This window comes from Hyla sarda, chromosome 6 (genome assembly GCF_029499605.1).
Source record: "Hyla sarda isolate aHylSar1 chromosome 6, aHylSar1.hap1, whole genome shotgun sequence".
NCBI classification, from domain to species: Eukaryota; Metazoa; Chordata; class Amphibia; order Anura; family Hylidae; genus Hyla; species Hyla sarda.
The window spans coordinates 114587185-114608929 of NC_079194.1; the positions used below are offsets into that span (position 1 = coordinate 114587185).

A 21745-nucleotide genomic window follows, 5' to 3' on the forward strand; every position below is an offset into this window, starting at 1 on the left:
TTTTTCTTGGCATCTTTTTACTCTCATAGACTTTCTTTGGAAGAAAAACGCCACGATTTCAGGGAAAAAAAGCCAGTGGATCAACATGCTGCAATTTTGCAAAACCGCCAAGGAGCTGAAAAACGCCAAAAAAGAGTGAAAAAAATTGCAAAAATTGGCGTTTTTCTTGGCGTTTAAAAAAAAAAAAAAAAACAAGTAGAAACTTAGCCTTTAGGTGAAGCAAATCCTTAACTGGACAGAGTGTTTTTATCACAAGCTTGTTCTCCTATTCATATGGCTTTTGTCATCTATAATAACTGGTCCAAGCCTTTCACTTCTTCAATAGTGACATTTTTAAGAAGTTGTCTAGCATATTTGCTTAGAAAAAATATGCTACGGCTGGAGGTTAAAAAAAATAATGTACTCACCTTTCCTGATCCCCTGCCCAATTTCCGATGGTGCCCAGACATGCTGCTCAGCACTTCCTGGTGTTGGACTAAGTGCCCCTAAGTGCCCATCCTGGCTGAGGCAGAACATTGCTGCAGCAGGGAATCATGGAAGGTGAATACAGTGTTTTTTTTACCTCAACCTTATCATACTTACATAAAAAGTAGTCCACAGGCTCCCCTTTTAAACTTCAAAAAGCATTCATTAAAAGTTATGGCAATATCTTTTCTTTTTATAGGGCCTTAAAGTGAATACTCTTAAACACCCTTTTGTTTTTTCATCTAAATATGTTGGAAATTTTTATACTACCTCCTTACACATGAAGCTCTTTTTTTCTGATGCAGAGCTCTAAATCCCCTGCATAGACATAGGGTAAAATGATGAAAGTTAAACTGCAGACACCACTAGAGGGAGCTTAAGAGCTTCCTCCTTGTTCAATGAGTAAAAAAAATAACAGTGTGGTGTAAGTGATGACTACAGGCAGCAACCAAGTTATCTCTTAAAGGATTTCGAGCTCTGCATCAAAGAAACAAACTTCCTGGACCTAAAACAAACATGATAATTAAAACTGTTTAACGACCAAGGACGTGTATACACGTTAATGGGATATGGTGCGGGCTCCCGACTCGATCCCACGTCAGACCGGCCTGCCCTCAGCTGATTCTTGTAGCTGAGGGCTGGCGTTAATAGCCGAGGTGCTGCGATTGCCACGGCGGCTATTCAAAGCTGACAGCGGCGGCTATTCAAAGCTGACAGCGGTACCTTTAACTGCTCCCTGGTGGTCCAATGGGGTGGACCCCCCCCCCCGCAGCGTGAGGGCAGGGGGGTGATCCACTTCTGAGGTAGCCGACGGGCTTACCTCTGTTTCTTTGTCGGCTGCTGCACTGTGAATGATAAGGCCTGGCAGGACCAGGCTTTATCAATCGAGCGCAGAGCACACAGATCAATGTGGTTCTATGGAACCACATTGATCTGTATGAGGAATAAAATGATTCCTCCTAAAAGTCCCCTAAGGGGACTAAAAGTGTTAATAAAAAGTTTTTAAAAAGTTAAAAAACACACATATTAACCCCTTCCTTATTAAAAGTTTAAATCACCCCCCTTTCCCAAATTCCATATAAAAAATATAACCATAATAAAAAATAAACATATGTGGTATTGCCGTGTGCGTAAATGTCCAAACTATAAAAATATAAGGTTAATTAAACCGCACGGTCAATGGCGTAAAGGTAAAAAAATTCCAAAGTTCAAAATTGTGTATTTTTGGCCACTTTGTATACCTCAAAAAATTTATGAAAAGTGATCAAAAAGTCAGATCAAAACAATCATGGTACCAATAAAAACTTTGGCGCAAAAAATGAGTCCTCATATCACCCCGTATACGGAAAAATAAAAAAGTTATAGGGGTCAGAAGATGATAATTTTAAACATACTAATTTTGGTGCATGTAGTTATAAAGTAGTAAAATAAAGAAAACCTATATAAATAGGGTATCGTTGTAACCGTATGGACCTACAGAATATATATATGGTATCATTTTTTACCAAAAAGTGCGCTGCATAGAATCGGAAGCCCCCCAAATTTTCCAAAATTGCATTTTTTTTTTTCAATTTTGCCCCAAAAATATTTTTTTTCTGGGTTCGCCGTAAATTTTGTGGTGAAATGATTGATGTGATTATAAAGTACAATTAGTGGCACTAAGAATAAGCCCTTATATGGGTCTGTAGGTGCAAAATTGAAAGCGTTATTCTTTTCAGAAGGTGATGAGGAAAAAATGAAAGTGTAAAAAAGGAAAAACCCATGGTCCTTAAGGGGTTAAAGGTGCGGATCACGTTAAGTACATTCTAACCAGGCCACGTACAATAATAAGGCGGCCCAAGCGACTGTTTTAGGATGCTGACACCATAGAGCCAAGGGGGCGGAAAAATGAAACAGGTTTTTATTCCTACTAAACATTTTGCAGCGGCTGTGTGCGAGCCCTGTGATACAGCACAGCAGTGTGTGGCCAGGCGGCTTCAGGACTGTGCGCATCATTAGGAGTCACCAGTCACTGATGACAAATACAGCCGGTGTAGTGAAGAAAACTGTTCCCTGTAGAGAAATATGTCCAAGCAGCTGATGATAAATGCTGAGTCAGCAAAGCCACCTGCCATGAGTGGAGCCAGGGCCAGGCGACGGTAAATATACCTGCTCTGTTGTGACAAGAAATGAGCGAACTTACAGTAAATTCGATTCGTCACGAACTTCTCGGCTCGGCGGTTGCTGACTTTTCCTGCATAAATTAGTTCAGCTTTCCGGTGCTCCGGTGGGCTGGAAAAGGTGGATACAGTCCTAGGAAAGAGTCTCCTAGGACTGTATCCACCTTTTCCAGCCCACGGGAGCACCTGAAAGCTGAACTCATTCATGCAGGAAAAGTCATCAACTGCCGAGCCGAGAAGTTCGTGACGAATCGAATTTACTGTAAGTTCGCTCATCTCTAGTTGTGACCTACAAAGCTTGTCCTGTGTGTGTATATATATATATATATATATATATATATATATATATATGTATGGACCCCTTCACTGCCTCCGTACAGCAGTGTTTCCCAAGCAGTGTGCATCCAGCTGTTGAAAATCACAGCTCCTAGCATGCCCAGATATCCAAACGCCATCTAGACCTGCTGGGAGTTGTAGTTTTACTGTATCTGTATACGCCCTGCATGGGAAACACTGCCATACACTGAGCGATCTCGGCCTCCAGCTCAGCTCCTCACCCTGCTGGTCATGTGATCACAGACTCATACAGAGGCCTGCTGGGATCAGAGGAAGGACCAGAGTGCAGGAGGACAGCGGATGATGGCATGGCAGGCAGGTTACACAGGTAACACTTTAATTACTGTGCCCTGACCCCTGATAATCCTCTCCTCCCTCCATTGTGAGTTCTATCCCGGTACTGTTCTATAATTGTAGTGTTGAGCGACATAGGCCATATTCGAATTCGCGAATATTCGCGAATATATGGACGAATATTCGTCATATATTCGCGAATATTCGCATATTCGTAATATTCGCGTTTTATTTTCGCATAAGCGAAAATGCGCAAATGCGAAAATTAACATATGCGAAAATTAACATATTCAAAATTAGCATAAGTGAAATTCGCATATGCGAACATTAGCATATGCAAATGTTCGCATATGCGAAAGTTTGCACAGTAGTATTAGAGTCTTCTTTACACCACACAAGCTGGAAGCAGAGAGGGATGATCACTGTGATGTGTACTGTGAAAAAAAAATTACAAAAAAATAAAACGAATATTCGTAATTACGAATATATAGTGCATTGCGAATATTCGCGAGCAACACTATATAATTGTATATTAACCTTGTACTGTCTATTATCCCTGTACTATGACATCGCTGTGTGTGTATTACCCCTGTACTGTGACATCACTGTGTATTATTCCTGTACTGTGACATCACTGTTATCTTTATTCCTGTAATGTGACATCACTGTGTGTATTACCTCTGTACTGTGACATCACTGTGTGTATTATCCCTATACTGTTGTTACGCCGAGCGCTCCGGGTTCCCGCTCCTCCCCGGAGCGCTCGCAGCGTTCTCCTGTTCGCAGCGCCCCGGTCAGACCCGCTGACAGGGAGTGCTGCGATAATGTCCCTAGTCGTGATGCGATCCGCGATGCGGGACGCGCCCGCTCGCGATTCGCATCCCGGCCCGCTTACCAGACTCGTTCCCCGTCTGTGCTGTCCCGGCGCGCGCGGCCCCGCTCCCTAGGGCGCGCGCGCCGGCTCTTTCAGATTTAAAGGGCCAGTGCACCAATGATTGGTGTCTGGCCCAATCAGTCTAATTAGCCTCCACCTGCTCCCTGTCTATTTAACCTCACTTCCCCCTCACTTCCTTGCCGGATCTTGTTGCCTTGTGCCTTGAGAAAGCTTTCCTTGTGTATCCAAAGCCAGTGTTCCTGACCTCTTGCCGTTGCCCCTGACTACGATCCCTGCTGCCTGCCCTGACCTTCTGCTACGTCCGACCTTGCTTTTGCCTAATCCCTTGTACCACGCCTATCTCAGCAGTCAGAGAGGTTGAGCCGTTGCCGGTGGATACGACCTGGTTGCTACCGCCGCTGCAAGACCATCCCGCTTTGCGGCGGGCTCTGGTGAATACCAGTAGCAACTTAGAACCGGTCCGCCGGCACGGTCCACGCCAATCCCTCTCTGACACAGAGGATCCACATCCAGCCTGCCGAATCCTAACAACTGTAACATCATTGTGTGTATTAGCCCTTTACTGTAACATCACTGTGTATTATCCCTGTACTGTGACATCATTGTGTGTATTAGCCCTTTACTGTAACATCACTGTGTATTATCCCTGTACTGTGACATCATTGTGTGTATTAGCCCTTTACTGTAACATCACTGTGTATTATCCCTGTACTGTGACATCATTCAGTGTAAAACCCTTGCACTGTGACATCACTGTGTATTATCCCTGTACTGGAACATCATTCGGTGTATAACCCTTGCACTGTGACATCACTGTGTATTATCCCTGTACTGGAACATCATTCGGTGTATAACCCTTGTACTGTGACATCATTCGGTGTATTATCCCTGTGTTGTGACATCACTGGCTGTATTATCCCTGTATTGTGACATCATTGAGTGTTTTATCGCTGTACGGTGACATCACTGGGCATTGTTATATATTATATGTAGGGGGCACAGGGCAGGAGGCATTATTACTATATGTGAGGGGCGCACAGTGTTTTGCATTTCAGAGGTATGGGGTGTATCATATAAGGTTTACTGTATGGCAAGGTTACATCCAGAGGCGCAGTGTGTAATAGTATATATTCAGAGAGTACAGTGTGTTAGTGTTATATACAGAGGATACAATGTGTGGCAGTATTAGACTCAGAGGGTATAGTGTGTGGTAGTATTATATTTAGATGGTACAATGTGCAGTAGTATCATATTCAGAGGGTACAATGTGCAGTAGTATCATATTCCGAGAGCGCAGTGTGCTGTAGTATTCTATTCAGAGAGCGTAGTGTGCAGTAGTATTCTCTTCAGAGAGCATAGTGTGCAGTAGTATTCTATTCAGAGAGCGTAGTGTGCAGTAGTATTCTATTCAGAGAGCGTAGTGTGTGCCAGGTTTATATTCAGAGAGTACAGTGTGTGCCAGGTTTATATTCAGAGAGTACAGTGTGTAGTAGTATTATATATTTTGAGGGTACAGTGTGGGATAGTATTCTATTCAGAGGATAAAGTGTCTGGAAGGGTTATATTCAGAGAGTGCAGCATGTGGCAGTATTATATTCAGAGGATACAGTGCCTGGCAGCTTTATATTAATTATAATTTTCATATAGAGGATCAGATTCCTCTGACATAGTCAGGAGCCATCTGGGCGTCAAGTTCTGCAGAGAGAAGATTTAGCTGGACTATAAAGAAGATGTCACCTGTAATCACTGATATCATTGTGTATTCTCCTCACTATAGAGAAGACGTCACCTGTAATCACTGATATCATTGTGTATTCTCCTCACTATGGAGAAGACGCCCCCTGTAGTCACTGATATCATTGTGTATTCTCCTCACCATAGAGTAGACGTCACCTGTAATCACTGATATCATTGTGTATTCTCCTCACTATAGAGAAGATGTCAACTGTAATCACTGATATCATTGTGTATTCTCCTCATTATAGAGAAGACATCACATGTAGTCACTGATATCATTGTGTATTCTCCTCACTATAGAGAAGACATCACCTGTAGTCACTGATATCATTGTGTATTCTCCTCACTATAGTGAAGACGTCACCTGTAATCACTGATATCATTGTGTATTCTCCTCACTATGGAGAAGACGCCCCCTGTAGTCACTGATATCATTGTGTATTCTCCTCACTATAGAGAAGATGTCACCTGTAGTCACTGATATGATTGTGTATTCTGCTCATTATAGAGAAGACGTCACCTGTAGTCACTGATATCATTGTGTATTCTCCTCACTATAGAGATGACGTCACCTGTAGTCACTGATATCATTGTGTATTCTCCTCACAATAGAGATGTCACCTGTAGTCACTGATATCATTGTGTATTCTCCTCACTTTAGAGAAGACGTCACCTGTAATCACCGATATCATTGTGTATTCTCCACACTATAGAGAAGACGTCACCTGTAGTCACTGATATTGTGTATTTTCCTCATTATAGAGAAGACGTCATCTTTAATCACTGATGTAATTGTGTATTCTCCCTATTATTTCCTATTAGAGCTTTAGTCACTTAATAGCTCTGCAGTAATAATGGGTGAAACAACAAATGCCAGCATACTCTTACCATTACTTAGGTCATACTAGGTAAAAACATCTTAAGTACTTTTACGTGGCAATTGGTATATTTGAATATTATACTGGACAAATTTTTCCGCAACGCGCTTCGCCTCTGGTGTCCTTCAAAACAGGCTATAAGATTACTTTGGGGAGGGTTGTATGGGGTGACACCATTGTCTACCGTACCAGGTGACACCAACCCTAGCAACGTCACTGCATCCTAAGGCTTTGTGTGACTGTGCCATGACACAGAAGCAGAGAATGGTGGGAGCAGAGAGGAGGATTATGCAGCTGGTCTGAGCTGAAGTGAAGTCAGTAGCAGCAGAGTAGACTAGAGAGGCCAGAGAAGAGTGTTATTTTCACAAGATATATGGGGAAACTGTGTGTATATATATATATATATATATATATATATATATATATATATTGAGCACTATAAGGGGGCACTATATATATGTGGGCAGCCAGCAGGGGCACTGTATATATGGGGGCACTGAATACATTAGGTACTATATGGGGGCTGGGGGCACTGTATATATGGGGCCAGGGGCATTATATAGGGGCACTGTAAAATTTTATTTAGCTTGTGTAGGCAAAAACCCTTGCATCGGCACTGACTCTAACTCATGAATATATATCTTGTGGTTCAGGTTTGCGGTGTGATCGTTGCTCCCCTGGATACTTTGGGAACCCTGACCAAGATGGAGGAGAGTGTCGCCCCTGCCAGTGTAATAACAACATTGACCCCAGTGATGCTGAGTCATGTGACTCGCGTACAGGCATGTGCTTGAAATGTCTGTACAACACAGATGGGCATCACTGTGGAGAGTGCAAAGCTGGGTACTTTGGAAGTGCCATCCTGCGCAACTGCCGCCGTATGTATTTAGACCACTATGCCCTTTTTATCCATTGTGCCAGATTTGTACCTCAACTGTATATATTTTCTTATTACAGGTTGTACATGTAATGATCTGGGTACACTGCAGTCTCACTGCACCAGAGATATCTGTTACTGCGACCGAAATACCGGGCATTGCCCCTGCCGAGCAAATGTTGTTGGCAAGAACTGTGATCAATGTGCAACTAACTTCTGGAACTTTGGGGCAGACTTAGGCTGTGAGTCTTGTGCCTGTGTTCCCAGCCATTCCTTGAGACAGGACTGCAATGTGGTGAGTCTCATTGGCACTAGGTGGATAGATAGCATGCAGTAGGCTCCTAAGCCTCCTCTAGTGGTGGCAGTAGGCACTTACAATTTTATAATTTAATTTGATGTCATATACAGGGGATTTTGAACTCTGTATTAGAAAAGCTGAGCTTCGACCGCTATAAAGATTTTTAAAGAAATTTATGTTTACTTTGCTTCATTCAGTACACAGGGCAGTGCTATTGTCGGCCAGGGTTTGGAGGTAGAGTCTGCTCACAATGTCAAGAAAATTACTGGGGAGACCCACAGCGGAAATGTGAAGGTACGACGACTAGCATTTGTGATATTGCAATGTGCTTACCAGAGTTTCCCTTATCCTATTAATTTCCTTGCAGTACATGATGGCTGTTCACACCACAGCACCTCCTAATAGCTCTCAGCAATGGGACCTCCATTATTAGCTGCTGTCAGCAGAGGTAGCCTAAAGAAGAGCCTGAGGCTCCTAGGCATAGTGCCAGTGTTAGCATCAGTCAAACCTAGGCACATGCCAAGGCCAACAATATCGGGGGACATGATGATCGGGTAAACATGCTTCACACTAGAATGCTGGTGGTGGGGAAGACAGGATGCCCACTGTGATTGCTGTCCAAGGTCTTAAATTGTACCTGTAGCTGGGTTTACTTGGAACCTATTGGAAATTCTCTATGAATGGGGTTGATAGATTATTAAATACTTCTGTAGCAGAATACCCGGTCGTAACCTGGAGAAGGAGGTACATTTGTTATCTAAATATGACTGATCAGATATAATTTTTTTCTCCTTAGCTTGTAATTGTGATGCATACGGCTCTGAGATACAGCAGTGTGATCACCTGACCGGTATGTGCCGATGCCGAGAAGGCTTCACTGGACAACGGTGCGACCAATGTGCCAGAGGTTTCCGGGATAACTTCCCCAGGTGCTCGGCCTGCCACCAGTGCTTCTATCAGTGGGACAGTATTATCACCCAGCTCCAGAACCAGCTCCAGGGCATCCAGAAGAAGGTTTCTGACCTACAGGAAGGAGGAGAAGCTCCGGAGATTAGTAACAGCCTCATAAGAGAACTAGAAGATAAACTGAGGATTGTTAAACAGACAATCGGAGATGGAGGCATTGAGGGAACACGCATGTTAGAGCAAATGAACAAACTGGTCAACAAAATAAGGTAAAACTTGTTGAAATACAACATTGTAATTCATTTATGTTTACATTTTCCCTTTTTTTTTTTATATATCTGCATACTGTCTGGGAATTAGAACTGGTTTATGTATAGACTCCTATAAAGACCTAATATTTCACTAAGGTATTGCTGCAATTCTAACCAGCCCAGATAATCCTCAGTGAGCTAAACAGCCTGGTTTACAAATTTACAGGAGTATTTGAATTTTATGAAGTGATGGCATATCACTTTAAGACTATGGTTTGGGCAGGAGATCTGACATCTGGGACCCAGTGATCCTGAGAACAAAGGGGCACAATGAGGATTTTGTGATGCCTCCTCAAGTTTCTCTGCACAGTTTTGCTCCTGGCCACCCAGAGAACTGCAGCCAGTCGTCTTCACTTGAATCCCTTCACCCTGCACAGGGGATGGCCAGGGTTCTACTGACAGTGAAGAGGATACAGCACTAAAGCAACACTCTGGCCTCTTCATGTTAAAGGCGTACCCGTCAGATCCAACAAAAAACTTTTTTTTAATATATCACTCAGTACCTAATCCTGACCATGTACATCAAATTTTTATGTGTCTAGCACCTTTATTATTTTTTTTTATTACACTTGTAATATAGCCCACTAGTCTGAATTCCTCTCAAAGGGAAGAGGTGTGGCCTCACTGTTCAGGTCTCAGCCCCCCTCCCTCAGTATGCTGTCTGCTTACATCTCCCCTAGCATTAGCAAAACTACCATTCCCAGCTTGTCCTCACTGACAGTAGCAGGACACAAGCTGACAGTGGGAGGATTTTTCCTCCAGCTGTGAGCCCTGCACTTACAGCTGTCAATCAAGGAAGTGTGTCCATGACATAGGTGATGATGCATGGACACAGCAGGACTAGTATGTGTCCTAGCAGGCAGGAAGGGCAGTTGTTTGACTAGCTTTTTCAGTATGAAATACTGAAAATTTTCTAATGAAAGCAATTGCAAAACCTATTGGTTTCGCATGCTTTACAACATATCAAAAGTTTTTGTATCTGACAGTGCCCATTTAAGATAGGTGATGGTCCCAAAACTTGGATCCCCAATGATCAAAAAAGAAAGGCATAGTCTGAAGATAAGAATGGAGCTCTATCAGAAAGGCAGTGTTCCAACCACTAGAAGGATTTATTTTCTGTATTTGGTTGGGTCGTGGAGTTGTCATTTTTAAGGTTATACAGGTTGCTATATTAGAAGCATTTATGTTGGACCTAAAGATGACATGATAATAAAAGTTATTACGCAGTGTTCTGTCATTCCAAGTTCAATAATGGTGTCTAATATTCTGCAGATCATCATCTTTCATCTTCTGTTGGGTAAAAAAAAAAACTCAGTATGACATTAGGACAGGGTACAGAGTTAAATATAGACATCCAGTGTTTATAATGGCTGTGAGTAGCAGTGCTATTTATGGCTGAGTGTTTACGATAAGGCGTCTTTATTCTGATATTAAATGCCTTTTTTCCTCTTCTCTCTTCAGGACGGAGGTGGCTCAGCTCTCCTATCAGCTCCATTCCCAGGAGAAAAAAATGAATGATACTCAGAGCAAAGACAGAAAACAAAAAGGAAAACTGGAGAAGCTGACCCTGGACCTGATACTGGTCAATGATACAGTGCACATTCTGAAAACACAGATAGAAGCCATAGCAGCTTCGGGCTTCAATGGTAAATTCAAGAGATGAGTAAAGTATTTTGGTACCAACGACTTACCTTTAGGATAGGCCACAAATATCAGATCCATCCCCCTTTGATCAGCTGACTGTAAAGTGGTTGGTGCTCCACCAAGTACCATGTCCCCTTCATTGTTGACCAGGAACAGAGCTGTTCATTTGGTAGAGGCTGTGCTGGGCCCATTCAAGTGGATTTTGTAGTCCTGATACCCTCTTTAACTTACTGTGCCCACCAGATATCGTGGAGGTGGGGGTGGAGTACATCCTGTTTGTCAGTACAGAAAATAATAATACATTTTCAAGACTAAAAACAGAATGAGAAGGATAGGGCTCAACAGCTTAAAGGAGGAGATGGTAAGGGAGCAGTAGGTACTGGAATGCAGAACAAAGACAGAATGAAAGGCAGGGGGGAATTCATCAAGACAAAAGAGTTTCCAGTTTTGGAACACCCCATAGTTAATGTTATGCCCCTAGATACCTCATGGTTCATATTATAATAAAAACAAAAAGCAAATCCTCATACAGTGAGTCTTCAGATTTTAATGTTTACCGTAAGATCACATCTGTGATCAAGTCATTCAAGACTTGCATATTATCTTCTAAGAAACTACAGACATGCTCTGCCAAAATAAATGTAAGGTTATGTCAATGACGTCCCCAAAGACAACTAAACAAACAAGAAAAACAATCATGCAGTTCTCTTCTAGAAGGCGTGAGAAGAAAAGAAGGAACAAGCTTACAGCCCTTATCCCAGGATGGAGAAACATCAGGGGGATTCTATGTTAATGTTTGCTATGGAGCCTCATCTTCTTATGCCCAAGTGGTTCTCCATAGAGTTGTGTGTGTCTTGGATAAATAGGGTGAACAAAAAACAATTTTTACACAGCATAAAATATTTTGTTTACCCCTATGACATTTCCTTGTACTGGACCAATAGGATTTCTCACTTTGGTTTTCTATATTGCAGAGTCATATGGCAGTATCTTGACGTCTTACTCACAGTCTGTAGATGCTGAGCGGCTAGCCAATGGTTCTGTATCTGGAGCTGCCAGCCCTGTATTCCAATCCAGACAGACAAGGCTGGAGACAGAGAGACTTCTGAAAGACAATCTGGACAGCTATCGGAGGAATATGACAGCCCAGAAAACATCCCTTAAAGAAATTCAAAAGAAGGTCAAGGATCTAAATGTCTTCCAGATCAATGAAAAGGTAATGGGAGCTGTTGTGTGTAAAGGTTCTAGAGTGGTGTAGATTTGTACAAGTGCTTTTTGTTTCATATAAATAAATATATATACACAACATACAGTATATTTACGTGTAAGAGTCTGGGCCATAAAATATCATAGCCACTATTTAAAGTAGTACTCAGCTTCTAGACTTCTATCCAAAGCCTAAGGGATAAGATGTTTGATTGCAGGGTCCGGTCACTAGGACCCCCAGCAATCTCAAGGCCGACACCACTGCATTCTAAACATGTTTGTGATCTTTGTGATGTCACGCCACGCCCCCTCCATTCATGTCTATGGGAGGAGTTGTGATGGCTACTACAAAGCCCATCCTTTGGATAGGGAGAAGATGTCTAGGAGCGAAGTACCCCTTTAAGGTTTTTCACCCTAGGTGGGTCTACCAAGTGCATCTGCTGTTGGCTCCTCATATAGTGGTCATAATGGTTGTCACTCTTTTAGCCTCTGTGGTCTGTTACTCTCAACTGCTCAATTTAAAGGGGGTTTTAGTTTAGAAAAGCTAATTTAATTTACCCTTTTAGGGAACCATATGTTAATAGACCTGGTCCTCTTTTCAGGATCCTAATCACCAGAGTGGAGAGCTGTTACAAATGAAGTCTCACACATTACGTAGAAAACCCTTTGATTTCAATTGGCACTGTGTAATGCTTAAAGGGTAAAGGGGTACTCCACTGCTCAGCATTTGGAGCAAACTGTTCCGAACGCTGGAGCTGGCGCCAGGAACTCAGGACATCATAGCCCCCCCCCCCCCTCATGACGTCACACCCTGCCCCCTCAATGCAAGTCTATGGGAGGAGGAGGATGTCACGTTTCCCACCCCCCCCATAGACTTGCATTGAGGGGTGGGGTGTGACATCATGAGGGGGGGGGGTATGACGTCACGAGCTCCCGGTGCCGGCTCCAGTGTTCGGAACAGTTTGTTCCTAATGATGAGGAGCGGAGTACCCCTTTAATTTCCCCTGTGGCGACAATGCAGAACAATTGGGCACCTACTGCCCAGTTTCTCTTCAGATTACAGTTGATCACTGGGAGTCCCAGCAGGGGGCTATTGGTGATCACCTTATTGTCAAGGTACCCTTCTAAGAAGCAGCACTAAGACAAAAAAACAGACTGTAACCATTTGTCTAGTATGTATTACACCAACTAAATGATGTTGCACTTAGCGCACAACACCTGTGTAAGCCTGTAGGCTTGCTGGTAAAGAGCCACCTGCCTCACAATCCATCCCGGTCTCTGTATACCAAGGCTGGTATCAATATAGCAATGTGCAAACAATCATGAAAAAATATGCATCTCTGGATGACGCTTCTCCCAAGGGATACCACAATAGTAATAGTAAGGTAAAAGCCTGCCTGCATGTAACACAGGGAGCAGAAGAATGAATATATTTTAAAAAATGAATCCTGTCAGAGAATATGCCAATTTTTATGTAAAAACATTTTAATGAAATTTGCAGGGATATGCTTGTTCTGACTCTTTGCTCTTTTATAGGCATGAGTTATAATTTTTTATGGTATTTTGTGGCCTTTAAAGCTCAAAAAAAAAAAAATTGTAGCCCACTATTGGTTGTGGTATCAACGTAGACGTAGGGACTGTCCAAAGAGGAGAACTTCTTGACTGAGATAAGAAAAAAGATTATAGAGATGACTGTTTCATATGGTTTTAAACACTGGCAGCCATTTTTTGGAGATATAACCAATTTGTAGGAATCCTTCAATATGATGCATCAAAGCGTAGTTGCTAAAAGTGCAGGAAGAACTAGGCCAAGTCCATGAACACCAAAACTATTGTTTCATGTGGCTGAATCATGCCAAAGATTAGCCACTTTTCTGCTATGGAAATCATATTGACTCAAAAGCAAGACTAATCGTCATAAGGTACGGTGTCCTAATGAGGGTCACATGACTAATTTTCAGATTTGTGGTGCCCCTGGGAACAAACCCTGTGATGACTCTCCCTGTGGTGGAGCAAACTGCAGGGACAGCCAGGGCCTAAGGAAGTGTGGTGGAGAAAATTGTAATGGAGCCGTGCCTATATCAGCCAAGGCCCTGATGTCTGCGCAGAATGTAAAACAGGACATGGAAAACATGGGAAATCAACTCAATGACCTATCTCAGAAGGTATGTGGATATATTTATCCTTTATAATAAGTCATAAGGCTACATGGAGCAAACATGGCTGCCAGCATTGTATGCATTTCACTGGTGCTTTAGGTGCTCCTGATTGACTATGACCATATGTGTATGTCTCCCAGATACAAGAGGTTCAGGGAATTTCACAAGAAGCAAAGGTGCAAAGTGAGTCCACACTGAGCAAGGCCAAGGATACAAAACGCCGAATTGAAGACTCTACTGAAAAACTGAGAGCTTTTATTGGCAAGATTAAAGACTTCCTGACCGGTAAGAATGAACCACAAATGACTTTCATAGTCATTTGGTTCCCATAAGTTAACAACTGTGCATGGTAAACAGGGGCATCCAGATAACATTTTAAAGTTTACTAATCTGGTTATATCCACAGAGGAAGGAGCTGACCCAGAGAGCATTGAACAAGTGGCTAGAAAGGTGCTGAACATCTCTCTTCCTGCCAGTCCTGGTGATATTGCCACGCTACTCAAAGAGATCAAGGAGACCATCGGAAATCTCAGTGGGGTGGATGTAATCCTCAATAATACTTCTGAGAACCTTGCCACAGCCAACTCTCTACTACAAGAAGCCAATGAAGCCAAGTAAGTGATGTTAGTCAATGTTTACAACTTCTATTAATACAGTGGCATCACTATATATGGCTGGTTACTTCTTGTTTAAAAGCAAAATGGAGACACAATTACACTGTCACATTAGTCCTGGTGTCAGTATTGTCAGCAATGGTATATACGAAGCACAAGGGGTCCATACTGAAAATCTAGGTAGGTAAGATCTCCTGCTGGTTCCTGTTCCTGATACCATAATAATAGGGGTTAATTTTTTCAGAACTTTAGATGAATTGTTAACCCTGTGATGTTAATAACTTTTACGCATTGTGGTTACAGTAAACCGAGTTAATCGAAAGCCAATGGGTACATGGTCAGAGAGACTCTGGCATACATTCCAGATGTGTCTACACAAGATCCATAAACTCTTATAGAACAACCTGCTTATTATCTAACAGATGTTACAGATGCCGAAAGTTTTTGCTGAGATAAGAACAAGTCACATTTTTCCCACTGTAAAGTTGTATTACTTAGGGTATCAGAATTTTTCTATCTTGTCTCAAAATCATGAACTTTTAGATTTAGGGACTTTCGAATGTAACCAGAAACAAAGGGGGGAAATCAAATTCCCCATCATCAATGTTTGTTAATGCCTAGAGAAGGGCCTGATGCTTTTTTACCTGGCCACAAATACTTATAGCAGTATTACCTTTGATCTAGTTGATGTCTCACTTGCTCTTTAACATGACAGGATAAAGAGGACAGTATTTTCCTATACCTATATGGTAAAAGAGGACTGAACAAAATTGAACTTGGAGTCCCAACTGTAATGATCCCAAATCCGCTGTTAAAAGGCTATCTATAGAGGGCATTAAATGGATACTCCAGTACTTAAAAATGTATCCCCTATCGAGGGGTCCAACCTCCTAGTCTCTAAACAAAGGCCTTGTATCTCCCTGTCTATGCATTGTCTATGGGCGCACCAGAGATACCTGAGTACAGTGCTCATGTATCTCCAGCGCCTATAGACAATGCATGGAGCACTTGCCAACATGCCACACAATTCACTCTATTACTGTATGGGATAAATAACATAATTTTTTAATATATTGAACATTTTAAGATGTTGCAAAACCAATTTCAGTTTTTATTTTTATTTTCTTACATTTTTTTTTAAATCAAATACATAGATTTTTTAAATATATTTTTTAAAACTTTTTTTTTTAATTACACATAAAAAAGTGCCATAAATGCACAATTTGGAGCATGGGTTAAGCAGGTAGTTTATATGTTGTAATTGTTTTTTGTATGACTCCTGCTCATGTTTCCGGCTAATACATATCACAGGGAACGTGCTGACAGGGTGAGCGAGAACATCACCGAAGCCAAAATACTGCTGGATGCAGCTCAGGACAAAGCAAAGTCTGCAGAGAAAGCCGTAAATGATGCCAAGCAGAGTGTAAACAGGCTGAAGAACAATGTTGAAAAGGTGAGGATCTATCTCTTGACAAAAGATTAACAAAGATAGTATGGACTAATAGATTTGACATAGGGATAGGGAGTAAAGTCAAGGGACTGTGTATTCTTTACTATTAATCACCACAAGGTGGTGGGAACTTTGCTATAGTGAACCCCCAGGTCACGGTCCCTGGAGTAGTCTATGTTAGTGATGGCTAAGACTTAGACAGGTGACATAAAAATACTGTACCAAGGCCATAGACAGAAATAGTGGTCAGACAGGTAGTGGTCTGGTCAGGAGGGGTTCTTACACGATGGGCAGGAAGAAGATGGGTAGATGTGATCACAAAACATGTCGGGTCAGTCTCAAGAGGTACAGATGAGACCTTTGCTCAGGCCTTGAGGCAGTAGAAGTCTAGAAGATGGTACAGGTTTATATCTATCTATCTGTCCATTAATAGACTGTAAGCAATCCCAGAACTATCTTTGAATTACTAGTTTGTTATGCAATGTCTAATTTTGCTTGTGTATGTACCCTTTAAAATGTGAAGTGCTGCGGAATATGCTGCCACTATTCTGTATAAATAAAAACTATTACTATTATTATTATTAGCTATCATTATCTGTCATCTAATCATCTGTTTATAGACATGGGAATAGGACTTAAGCAGCTCAAATATCTGCCTTAGGCCTAGTGTTAGGAACTATGTTTGTCCAAGAACATGACATGTTAGTTAACTTTTCATGAACAGAGACTAATCACAGGGCAGATTTACTGGCTCAGGATCACATGTAGCCTGCAGTGTGCAGCCATCATTTAGCTGGGTCCGACTCCAGAATTTTACTGCTACTTTAAAAAAAAGTCCTTGTCTCAAAGAAAAAGTTATTCCTCATTAAACAAAAATGTTTAAAGAAGTATTCCGGTCAAAAAAAATTCATATCAACTGGCTCCAGAAAGTTAAACAGATTTATAAATTACTTCTATTAAAAAAAAAATCTTAATCTACCAGTACTTATCAGCTGCTGAAGTTGAGTTGTTCTTTTCTATCTGATAACAGTGCTCTCTGCTGACACCTCTGTCTGTCTCAGGAACTGTCCGGAGCAGGAGAGGTTTGCTATGGGGATTTGCTCCTACTCTGGACAGTTCTTGTGACAGACAGAGGTGTCAGCAGAGAGCACTGTTGTCAGATAGAAAAGAACAACTCAACTTCAGCAGCTGATAAATACTGGTAGATTAAGATTTTTTTTAACAGAAGCAATTTACAAATCTGTTTAACTTTCTGGAGCCAGTTGATATGAAAAATAGTTTTTCAATGGAATTTCCCTTTAAGAAGATATATATAGTCTTCCAAATAGCAGTTCTTTTGTAGGTTTCCTCCCTTATATACCTACATACACTGTTCTAATTGCATCTTAATTAATAAAAAAAAAAAAAAAAAACATAAAGCAATTTAGCATTTACCTTTTTGTGTATGCGGCCCAAATGCAGATCTGTGTGTCTCCATGGTGACAGGGGTGTCTTTTTTTTATGTGCCTCCTTTACAGTAGCTGTCTATAGGCACAGTATCTCACATAAGTTAGTACACCCCTCACATTTTTGTAAATATAAGTAATGAGTGCACAGCCTGTATAGCACAACCTGTGCTGTGGGGCTTTTGCACAACTTATCTCCAAAGTGTCTATAAAATCCTTTGTTACTTATTTCTCTCTATGATTCCTCAGATAGGTCTGAGTGAGTATCAGGGATATGCAGGACTTTTTCTCACAGGAGTATTGGTACCTCAAGCTTTTCTGGGGGTGGCGAGGCCTTACCAATGGTAGCCTCACCCATCTTCAATATAAGCTAGACTCCACTGGTTTAAACAACATTTCTTATTTCTCAGGAAAGGCTGGGCTATGGAAGCTACTCCAGTACATCAGAATGTTCTAAATGCAATGTAATGTAGTAGTGTTGGCATATGAGTAACTTCACTCACGAGTTTACAAAATGCTCAGTAGGTGGCAGCATAGCACCATATTACACAGTATTATTGTAATGTCCCAGTACAGGACATGGTCCTGTACTACCCTTAGGTCCTGTCAGGTTGAGACCCTGAGTGACCTGGGGGCTCCCCTGCAGGGTCTCCCTCTGCTGTTTCCAGAATGTTGTGTATACTGCTTTAATGTATAGACAGGATCTTAATGTAAAGATAGAGAAGAGGACCTGTAAGAGGTTGTCTCAAGGACCTGTAAGTCTGTCACATGTTATGTTATACAGTCACATGATTTGTTGTCACATGTTCTCCCAGAGAGCACCAGCTTAACCTATGACCTGCAGCTTGACCAATGGGTTTTAGTCCAGCCCCCCACTATATAAAGGGGCGGCATTACAATTCTCTCTCTTGTCTCTTACTACCTGCTACTGAGCACAGCAAACACCAGAGATCTCAGAGCTAGTAATCAGTTACCTGGAAGGCCACAAAGCTACAGTCATTCCAGTAAGTCAAAAGTCTATGTCTGCTGTCACTACAAGTACTCAAGTCCTGCATATAGTCAAGCTTCAAGATAATTGTCTGAAGTCTATTACAAGTATAATTGGTCCAAGCAAGCTACGAGGTCTACTGAGTTCGAGGCCACCTCTCTGGGAATCTGGCCTTGCTGTGAAGATAATACCATCTGTCTTAAACTCAGTAAAGTCTCCATTAAACCATCATTGGTTGTGGACTCTCCTTTCACTATTTCGCCATTGGAATAGCGGAGATACCGTTCGTGTGGTTCCGGTACCAAAACCACTAACACTAGGGGTTAACAACATCTTGCCCCCGGGTTTAATACCATCTGATCCCACCACCTACACCGCTACACCCGTGGTCCTGCCATACAGTGGTGATCCACCACATTATCATATATAAATAGCAATGCTAATTATGAATTACTCTAACTGCATTGGATGATATTATAACATAAAACAATGCAATTTCAGTGATTCACAATAACAACAAGGCAGATATCTGACAATGCTCTTGTGCTACAAACCCTGTAGTGGGACGCTGCATTAGCAAGAAGAAGGAAAATGGCAATGAGATAAATATGTGTCTGCATGTATTAACATGTTATGTTCTTGCTTTTAGTCCACAAACAAAATGGCTGCTGTGGAGGAGAAAGAGATGTCCATCATGAATCGCTTGGGAAATTTGTCAAAGAAAGTGGAAGAATTAATAAAGAAAGTTGAGTCCAACAGAGAGATGGCTACTGAAGCCAGCGAAAAGGCGAACAAAGCTCTTGCAGCCACAGATGGACTTGAAGAGGTATAAAATGAATTAGACCACAAAGATCTGACAGTTCTCAGTGACTGCAAATACTTTGCTTTACTCAACTTGTCTTGAGGTACCTATCTTTTTTCTCCAGTCACATGCAAAGCTGCATTCTGATTTCTTCAGACAGTCACTTGCTCTGCTATCAGAGACAATAGTTTAGACATGACCCTATAACATACCATGGTCTAGCAGGATACGGTGGGCCCTGTCCTGGGAACTGTTAGGCCACATTCACATGGTGGAAAATCTGCATGGAATTCTGTGTGAATTTTTCGCACGGACTTCTGCCTAAATTTATTGCCCAATAACTTTAATGCGATTCCACAATGTCATTCACACAGCAGAATTTCTGCTGCGGAATGATTGATGCGGAAATCCTGATTTCCACACTCCAGAAAGGTAAAAAGTCTGGCCTTATATTTTTCCGGACTTCGGCTGCGGAATCTCATTGAAGTTGATAGGGCATGATTTCTGCAGAATCTGCACAAACTTAGACAGTTCTATTAAATAAAGTCTATCTTTTACTGAGCTGCGGAATTCGTGCCGATTCCACAAATGATTAAAAACTTTAGAATTCAGATTTTCCGCCTTCAATGGAATTCCTGCAGAGGAAATTCTGCAGCAGAAATTCTGCAGCAGAAATTCTGCAGCAGAAATTCTGCTGTGTGAATGGGACAGAGGAATCCCATTGATGTGTATTGACTATAAATTCATGCAGAATTCCGTGCGGTAGAGAAATTCCGCCCATCTGCATGAATTCTTCACCCAAAGTGATTTCCTGCAGAATTTCGCAGTCTTTTAACATTTCCGCAATAATTCCGCATGCCAGTAAAAAGATAGACTTTATTTAATTGAACAAATTTCGCATTCCGCATGCATTCCACGCAAATTCCACACAAATTCGGCAGAAAGCAAGCCCCATTGACTTTAATGGGATTCCGCGTCCAAAGTCTGAAAAAATATAAGACAAGACTTATATTTTTCCGGAGTGCGGAAAGCAGGATTTCAGAATCAAACAAAAGCTAGGAATTGTAGCTTAGCAACAACATGAGGCACCCTGGTTGGGAAACACTGGCCTATCCACTGGACATGCCATCAAAAGCTGAGTGCTGACACCTGGCATCCCCACCGAATAGCTGTTTAGGTGAGCTGCTGTGCCAAAAGTCATCAATGTACATGAGCAGAAGCCTCAAGTCTGTACATTACATTGTAGGGGTGGTTATTGCAGTACAGCTCCCATTCACTTCAAAAGGTCCTCTTAATCAGCTATTCATGGCCTATCATGTACATAAGCCATCAATAACTTTCCCCGGAAAACAACTTTAAGAGTCAGTTACTGACAATGTAGGCAGAATCTAAAATAAATTAAAAAAGAAAAAAGTAAGTGCAGCTCACAATTAGTACACTAATCCGAGGTTAGATTGGGTGAGCACCTGTACCCTAGGTGTATAGAGAAAGAATTCAGTAGTAACAATATTTACCCAAAACCTCAAGGAGAGCGTATGATTTTATGATAATTAATAGAACAATAGAACCGTGCTTCAATTAACAGTTGTATTTATTACAAAATCACATTAATAATAAAAAATAAAAATAGTAGTAATATTAAGAAGATCCCCTCACAGGGCCCTATGGGGGATCTAAATATACAATAAAAAATTTAATAAAATAATTACTGATGCCACTAATGTGCGTTCACTTGGTAGATATAAATATATCTGACAATGAATGGTTCACTATAGAATGATACAAATAACAGGTAGTATATAGTAATTTATCAAGATTATTTCTCAATAAGAATCAATGGCAGTTGATAAGAAGCAGCCTTACAGTATTGTCCTCTAGTATAAGAAGAGTGGCAGAGTTGCAGTATCCTCTGAACAAAGCAATATTAATAGTTCCAGCAGAGTAGATGAAAGTCTATAGGCTGTGAGCGTTAATAGTTGTCTGCACTGGCAAGCGCTGACTAAAGGTATGGAGATTGGATGTTGCCGGTGGTGATGGCAGCTGGTCCGAACTGCAACGGGCCTAGTGTATATGTTGCCCGTCTGTATACACAGGAGTTATAACAGCGCTTTTGGTGTAAAGGTTATGCGCTTACCGGTAATCTGATGTCGATCAGTCCACGTTCATGCCCGGTCTGATAGAGAGCTGTTTGCCTGTTCTCCAATGAGACGCTGCAGTGTATTGGAGAACAGGCAAACAGCTCTCTATCAGACCGGGCATGAACGTGGACTGATCGACATCA

At 41.7% G+C, this 21745-nt stretch overlaps 1 protein-coding gene across 3 annotated transcripts in view; it reads left to right on the plus strand.

The window, feature by feature from the left end:
* The window catches only part of LOC130275986 (laminin subunit beta-2-like), a 133965-nt gene that overhangs the window by 108110 nt on the left and 4110 nt on the right, over nucleotides 1–21745 (plus strand). For all 3 annotated transcript variants that reach the window (XM_056524748.1, XM_056524750.1, XM_056524749.1), the window contains exons 23-33: nucleotides 7418–7642; nucleotides 7722–7936; nucleotides 8137–8233; nucleotides 8736–9114; nucleotides 10618–10802; nucleotides 11775–12016; nucleotides 13968–14171; nucleotides 14306–14450; nucleotides 14572–14779; nucleotides 16091–16232; nucleotides 19312–19488. In XM_056524748.1, coding sequence (XP_056380723.1) covers nucleotides 7418–7642; nucleotides 7722–7936; nucleotides 8137–8233; nucleotides 8736–9114; nucleotides 10618–10802; nucleotides 11775–12016; nucleotides 13968–14171; nucleotides 14306–14450; nucleotides 14572–14779; nucleotides 16091–16232; nucleotides 19312–19488 — 2219 coding nt within the window. The remainder of the gene's footprint in view (nucleotides 1–7417; nucleotides 7643–7721; nucleotides 7937–8136; nucleotides 8234–8735; nucleotides 9115–10617; nucleotides 10803–11774; nucleotides 12017–13967; nucleotides 14172–14305; nucleotides 14451–14571; nucleotides 14780–16090; nucleotides 16233–19311; nucleotides 19489–21745) is intronic.